The sequence below is a fragment of the Rhinolophus sinicus genome, chromosome 13, assembly GCF_057876585.1.
Source record: "Rhinolophus sinicus isolate RSI-liver-muscle chromosome 13, RSI-T2T, whole genome shotgun sequence".
In the NCBI taxonomy this organism is placed as follows: Eukaryota; Metazoa; Chordata; class Mammalia; order Chiroptera; family Rhinolophidae; genus Rhinolophus; species Rhinolophus sinicus.
The window spans coordinates 61,777,448-61,785,282 of record NC_142513.1 but is presented as its reverse complement, the minus strand read 5'-3'; the positions used below and the strand labels follow the sequence as shown (position 1 = coordinate 61,785,282).

Sequence of the window (7,835 nt, the reverse complement as noted above, 5' to 3'; positions counted from 1 at the left end):
TTCCAAAAGATGCATTAGAGCTGATGGTCCGGCTAGGTCTGATTTTTGGGGAAACACGGTAGCTAGCTAAATTACCAAACCTAATAATTTGTAGATGGACCCTGGGAGGAGAGATTCTTTTAACATTAACCCCGAGAAGGAATTTACCTGCTGAGATGGATTCCCCGTGGTCAACTGAGGTCCCAAATTTTGTAAATAATGAGAGTCTAGCGGTCATCTGGTGACAGGAGCTCCTCGCGAATACGCCGGGTACCGGGAAGAACCTCTGACTGAACTCTCACCTTTCCCGCGAGCCTCACTTCCGGCACTCTGTGCCCCACTTCCGGCGCTCTGCCCCTCACTTCCGGCGCCCATGCCCATTCCAGTTGGAAGTGCCCCCGTAACAACTGACCAGAACCGGAATGTCTACCGATGAAGACTGCTCGGTTTGGACGGTCAGCACCGTTCACTTTGGACACCTCGTTTATGTGAAGTAGGACCTTCCTGGGAACCTGGGAGGGAACTTGCCGTATAAAAAATGGCCTTGGGCCGGCCCGGTGGCTCAGGCGGTTAGAGCTCCGTGCTCCTAACGCCGAAGGCTGCCGGTTCGATTCCCACATGGGCCAGTGGGCTCTCAACCACAAGGTTGCCAGTTCAATTCCTCGACTCCCGCAAGGGATGGTGGGCTCTGCCCCCTGCAACTAAGATTGAACACAGCACCTTGAGCTGAGCTGCCTCCAGGATGGCTCAGTTGGTTGGAGCGCATCCTCTCAACCAAAAGGTTGCCAGTTCAACTCCCGAAAGGGATGGTGGGCTGCGCCCCCTGCAACTAGTAACGGCAACTGGACCTGGAGCTGAGCTGTGCCCTCCACAACTAAGACTGAAAGGACAACAACTTGACTTGGAAAAAAGTCCTGGAAGTACACACTGTTCCCCAGTAAAGTCCTGTTCCCCTTCCCCAATAAAATCTTAAAAAAAAAAAAAAAAAGCCCTCAACTCGGTCTCGGGGGAGGACCCCTTTGGTCTTTGCTAGAGGCAGCATCTCCACGGTTTGCAAACTGTTTACCTTTTTCTGTCCAGTGCCTTTTGGGTTTGTTTACAATACTTTCAGGTGTTCTACACAGACCATCACACTCTGGGAATAAAATTGTTTCATTTATTTTGTATTTCATTTAAAATAATTTTATGAGGGTATAATCTACGTATCGTAAAATCCACCCCCTTTTAAGTGCACATTTGAATGATTTTCTGGTAAGTTTAGTGAGTTGTGCCACCACAACAATCCAGTTTTAGAACGTAGCCCTTTTCCCCCCGTGTCTTATATACGGTTTTCATTTTTGTTTTTTTACCCTACTGCATTTGCAAGGGTCTTTTGTGGAATTCTGACCAGAAGTGAGGGTAGTGGGTACTACAGCTAATTCTCAATTTAAAATGGAATAATTCTGTTGTTTAACCACTCACTGCAACGCTTGTTTGGAGATAATCTCTATACATGTTTCCTTCTATTCCTGGTTTTATAAGAGTTTTGTTTAGTTTTTAATCATGAATGGGACATGGGATTCCATCAAATGTTTTCTATGTCCATCGAGAAATAGTATGATTTTCCCCTAAAAGAGGCCTGTTTCCAATTAGTCTCCCCTTTGCGGAGGGTGCTCCAGGTTTCCTCCACTGTCCCCTGAGCTCCAATCGATGGGAACCCAATGCTCAGGTTAACCTGGCGCAGTAAATTCCTTCCAAGAAAAAACAGGTTGCAATGTACCTCTTCCCCATGGTTCTTATCTACTTGGCGTGGGCGTCCATAGTCTATTTCCTTACCAGCTCATGCATCCGTTTCAGAAGATGTTTCCATTTTCTTCAGTATGTTAGTTGTTTGTCATTGGAAGATTGGTCCACATCCCAGAATCCATTGCCTACTTGATATGGGTTCCATCTGCCCTTTCCCGCTGCCTGTTTTATATCATGGCTTATTCCAAAAGCAATCTAAGGTCTCTTGCCGAACAACAGCATACACCTTCAGAAAGGTGGTAAAGTGTGTTAAGCCCCAAGGGTTTCCTCTTAAATCAAGACAAAACATTGTTTTCGTATTTGCTGTTTTCTTTGATGGACAGATGAAGGAAAAACTGCACGAGCCACACACCCTGACCATGCATCCTTTATTCCATGACCAGCCGCTGAGCCGCATCCAAGCAACAGTACACAAACCGGCATCGGCTGCAATCCAGCTGTACAATGATCTGAGGCTTACAGTACATTTAAGGCTTTTAAATTTGAAAAAAAAAAAAAATTCTTTTAAATAAAACCAAGAAAACCTCCAAACCCAAATCCCAACCAATACAAGCAGTGTAGTCATTTTAAGCATCTTAACATTTCTGAGGCTTATTTGATGCAACTCCAGTGTCAACACCCAAATAACTGCTAAACTAAAAAGATTAGTTCAGTGAAATTTTAATTACATAAATTCTTCAAAGCATAAACTTGGAATTTTTTTTTTTTGTCCTGCAAATGTTATAAAATTTTTAATAGCAAAACATAGGAATAAAAACATATTAACAAAATGTATCCAATCATTTACATTACAAACAAGGAATCTGCAGTTCATTGTATCCTGACAAAAGACAACTACCCATTAAGAATCTATGCACAATGTAATTGCAACTATGTACAGGACTTTAAAAAAGCCTATAAGGCAGACTTGACAGAAGCGAAGTCGGCTAGGCTCTTTGTTAGATCAACCAGACAATCAAAATATGAAAACTCTGTTGACTAGTAATAAATTTACACTTAAAAAAAACCCAGTTTCCTTTTGTTGAAGAATATTCCAGTTATATTCTGTGGTTCCAGTGGATGAAGCTGTTTATGACAGTTCCAGTAAATTACCCTTCCAATGATCTGTCTGTGGGGAGGAATGGCATGTTGACAAAAGTTAACAAAGGAATTTTCATCACCATAGTTTTCCAGTTAGTCTATGACAGCTTCACAAAGGGGCAGACCCAATGAATCTAGGGGCTGAAAGGACTGCTGTCAAATACTGACAACATTGGGGGAGGGAGGGTGGTGTCCTGCAGGACTGAATCCTCAGTGATGGGTAAGGTGGAGACCCAGATGGGACCATCCTTTCTACAGCACGAGAGGCCTGGCCCCACCGTCAGCTCTCAGTCCCAGTCCTGAAAGGTAATGAAGCTGGAAATCACAATAGTTCGGTGTAACGGGGTGTGTGAATGAGTAGAAAACCTCTAGATACAAGACTATTTGATTAGCACGCCCAACAGGCCGGCACGTCCTGTGGTCCACGTGCCAATACCACTATCCAGTTAAAGCGTGTGCAAAACAGAGGACTCTTGTGTTCACAGTAAATGAGGTAAAATCAAGTTGTCTTCAGGAATTAGGAAGTTCGTGAGATATGAACTGTTTTAGTCTTTCTAGGTATTGTGCATAAAGCTCTATGTCGTTATGCCCGGCCCCTTCCACCCACAGGGGCTCCACGGCTCGGGGACAGCGCTCGTACATGGCCAGGCCGTGGGAGAAATCGATGACCTCATCCTCTGTCCCATGAATGACCAACACAGGAGAGGTGACTTTAGATATCTTGTCAATGCTGCAAACAGAAGAGGGGGAGGGGGAGAAAAAGGTCTCCTTTAGTTAATGCTCCGACAACGTCACAAGTAACTGAATCCGTGTCCACAAGCAAGGGACTGCCCCTCTCTCATTGTCCGACTAATTTCGTTTTTTAAAAACTCAACTTTTCATTTTGGAATACTTTTGGATTTACAGGAAAGGTGCAAAGATGGTACAGCGTTCCTCTGCGCCCCTAACCTGTCTCCCTAAGGTCAGCGCTGGACATCGTCTCGGTACCTTTGTCAAAACAAGATGTCAGGGCAGCGCTAGTAACTCAACTCCAGACTGTATGTGGATTGTAGCCGTTTTCCCCCGATGTCCTTTTTCTGTCCCAGGGCCCAAACGAGAAAACCACACTGCCTTTGGCCACTGTGTTTTGTTAAAGAGTAGTATTAAAAAACGGAGCTCCTGAGAGCCATCAGACTAACCATCCAGTAGCTCACATTTCCGCTGCATTCCTATATTTGAGAGAGGATTTTAAAAACAACAAACAGGCCAGAACTCAGCATGTCTGAACGAACGTTTCCTTTGATCCCCAGCCCTTAGGTTTTCAGGACTCTGCTTCATGCTCAACCAACACGGCCCTCGTAAACCACACTGCACACTAAGAGCTAATGCCTCACGTTTGATAAAAAAGAAACACTGGACCGCTGAGCTTGAAAAGTTAATGTAATGCCTACACTCGGTTCTGAGTAATTTCTGACTGTTTACAAAAATCCAATCTGTCCTCAAAGGAGGAATATTTGAGGATCTTCAAAAGAATGTGCCACAGCCTCTAAAAACATTTCCCCAAAAGGAATTCAAGACACTCGAAGCCTTGCTGGGTTGGGTGTGTGGGCGACTTCGACTTCTCCGAGGGAGGTCATTTAACCTCAGAGCCGACCAAGAGAGGGCCGTCTCCCACCCACCTGTCCGCCTGCCCCAGTCCCTCTCTCTCCGTCTTTGGTCACAGTGACAAAAGGGCGTGAACTGGTGAGAGGGTATTCTCGGTAGGGACCTTTCTGTTAAAAGGAACAGTTCACATTTGTTAAACACTTACCTCAGGCAGTAGCTTTGCCCTTTGCATACAAAACCTCATTTACTTTTCAGCAGAGACACAATGAGAAAGCCATCTCTGTTTAACCAAGGAGGGAACTGTAGCTCAGAGATGATTAAACAGCAGGCATGAGGTTGTGGAGATAACGCAGAGGTGGGACCTCACTCCCACACCCCAGGGGCCTCCACAGCCTCACTGAACAACCCAGGAAGCCACCAACCACTTCAAGATGTCCAGGAAGACGGCAAAACCTCAGCAGGCCTGTCATTTGCAAAGATCACAGCCATGGAGGCGACACCCAGTTTTGCAGATTGGGAATCTTGTTTACAAGCCTGCTTCCCCCCTGCATTTCATTCTAAAGTGACTTCTTCTTGTAAGAATGCAAGTCCAATTATATTCCATTAAAAAGATATTTACTGACAGAAGGGGCTGTGCTCCATCCACTCTGCGGTTTAGAAGAAGCTCTACAGTCTGGAGGGTGTATCGGAAGTTAAATGCCACCGTCTGATTCTAAATGGAAAGCAGGTAAAAGAAAATAAACTGCCAAGCCAAAGAATCTTCAGCACTCCTTTATTGTCTTAATACTAAAAGGAAATGGGAAGGGACCCACCTTTACGAAGAAAGGAACACAGAGACAAGTTTGCAATGCATTTGGTAGCAGTAGACGCGATTAGAAAACATTTACCAGATTCCATCAATGACAAAAGTCAGTGTGACTTCGCCATTTGGAATCTGTCATACGAATACTCCAGGGGATTGAACAGAAGGCGTGGCCTTCTCTGGCTGTCTCCAGCACCAACTTGCATTAAGCAAAATGCTGAACTCTCTCTAAGCCTCAGTTTCCTAACCTTCAACGAGCCCTGTAACTTGACCAAGTTCTTGAGGCTGTTTCCCAGCCTGAGATAATGTTTAGCCAAATGCCTGGGGTATCAGACACACCCAGTAAAGATTAGTTGCTGGTTTCCTATTCATTAAGAAGCCACAGTTAGTGGGCATGGCTGTGTTTTCAGGTATATGCTCATTTAAGAGTCAGGAAAAAACCCATTCATTTTGTTGCCAGGGTAACTCCTCGCCTGGCCTCCCACAAACACGCTAACTATCTCCCTTTCAACAAATTGGCCTCTCGTTGCCCATTCAGCACAAACAAGGCCACTTGGAGACGCCCACCAGCCCGCTTGGTATTCCTGCCACACCACTGGAAACCTGCAGCTCCTCAACTTTCCCAAGACGCTGAATTACACTGAATCCTGGTACAAACTGCCCGGAGCTGAGGTTCACCAATGTGTTACAGGAAGGGTTTCTTCTAATGAATCGAGAGAGGCTACGTGACAGAGGTTTATGTAACCAAATGGGGTTCTTTTTTCCTCCCTAGCAATAGCAGATGACAGCCATTAGTGGGTCAATGAAAGTCGTAAAATTGTCCATTATTTCTGCCTTTTCTACACAAACGATCACGTGAGCCGGCCGGGCCTGCTGTGGAACAGCCTGAGAGCGTGTTAGCCACGCCCCAGGGGAAAAATTTCAGGGGCCGAGTTTTTATCAAACATGCTGTCCTCGACTTGGATTAGAAAAACCACAGGGAACGTTTTCCAACAGAGGTATCCGAGGACCCACTGTGCCTGTTCTTCTGTAGCTACAGTCCTCTCACCCACTGTCTAGAAAACGGCTGGGCTGGCATGGGCTCGGGGTCCCACGCTGCCCATGGGGGGTGCAACCCCTCTGCAGGGGGGGAGGTCTTCTGGCCCAAGCAGGAGAGCAGGTGAAATGAGTGGTTCTCAGGGGCCTGGGGCTGCGGGGGTGCGTTCCTCCCACTGTGCCTGTGTTATTCCCTGGCTTGCGAGAAGCTCACTGCACCTTCCCCTCAGCTATGCTGTCCTGTCCGGCTGACAGAGGAGAGGTTTCACAGCTGTGGACACGTGCGGTGCCCACTGAGTGTGGACCCCTCTAACTGCCGTGTCACACACTCTGTCTGCACTAGCTCTTCGTGGTTCAGCCACGCACGTCCATCTGCACGAATGAAGGAACAGTGAACTGGAAGTTCCTTCCTGTATGTGGCTACTTTGCATCCTGCACGTACCGCTGACTCAGCGAAACCTGGATATGGGCACGGGCAACGTCCTCACAGGTCACCTGGGTGATTCTTACAAATGAGTCAGGACCACAGAACAATGTTACCTGCTGGTGTGTGCGTGTCACCCTCACCTCCACGTGCCCTGAGGCGCACGCACACGTGTGACGGGTGGCTGCGTTCAGTAAACATTTATCAGACGCCCCCAGTTAATGGTGTCAGGTCACGGAGGCCTGTTGTCCCGCTGGGGGCTTACCTGGGGAAAGCATCGAAACAGTACGTTTTCCTGGTATCGGGAAAAGCCACGCGCAAGCCGGACATGAGGGGCGAGTGGAGAATGACCGCCGCACACTCGTACCGGGAGGCCAGGTCTACGGTGGGGACGGTTCCAATGCTCTGACCGTACAGAATAATGTTCTCAGGACTCACGCCGTACCTGCAGAGGTCAGAGGTCGCGTGCTGTTAGCAAAGAGTGGAAGAAAAAGACAAAACCCACACTATCTTAAACTCACAAAACTCCCACAGTTTAAAAACACATCACCTCATTTCTCCACCTTAGCTTAAAGCGAATGTGAATGTCACAGAAACATGGCAGGGGCCCAGCTCAGGATTACGTGACTGAGATGCCATCTTGTACAACAGTTTGCAAAAATAATGAGCAGGACGTGTGTTTTCTGGACAATGAACTCAATAAGTGCACTATGAGTTTCATTCAGAATTTACAAGGTCATTTTCTTTCCTCTTTCTCCCTCTTTGCGGTTTCTTTGATAATCCTAAATGTACTTCTGACATAAAAACAAAAACGTGCTTGGCAAATCCTAATACTGTAATGAAGAGCCCTGCGAGTGAGGTTTTACTAACATGACAGATATTAACCTGCGGTGGAAGAGGGGCTGGGAGGTGATTAATTTGAAGGTAACTATATTTTCCGTAGCCTCTTCTCGGGCTAAACCCTCCCAAGTCTTCATCAGTGGTCTCTGAATCCATTCTCTCCCAATTTTCAGGCTGGTAAAGGGTCACATGGCAGGCAGGCCGCACGCTCCCAGGTGTGTTCACCACAGACGTAAGTGCCTTCCACACACCACGGAAGACGTCCCAGACGTGTGGGATACGTGTGCATGGCTGAGGAGAACGCTG

The 7,835-nt window shown here is 46.8% G+C and overlaps 1 protein-coding gene across 2 annotated transcripts in view; it reads right to left on the bottom strand.

Moving 5' to 3' along the window:
• Positions 1-2,115: 2,115 nt before the first annotated feature.
• The window catches only part of ABHD17C (abhydrolase domain containing 17C, depalmitoylase), a 30,842-nt gene continuing 25,122 nt past the window's right edge, over positions 2,116-7,835 (bottom strand). The window contains exons 2-4 of one of the 2 annotated variants that reach the window (XM_074317800.2): positions 6,955-7,134; positions 5,052-5,140; positions 3,435-3,574 (exon numbers count right to left, since the gene is read on the bottom strand). In XM_074317800.2, the coding sequence (XP_074173901.2) occupies positions 5,095-5,140; positions 6,955-7,134 (226 nt within the window). In that variant the 3' untranslated portion in view covers positions 3,435-3,574; positions 5,052-5,094. Of the gene's footprint in view, positions 3,575-5,051; positions 5,141-6,954; positions 7,135-7,835 lie in introns of both variants that reach the window. The other variant, XM_019743494.3, reaches the window with a different exon arrangement.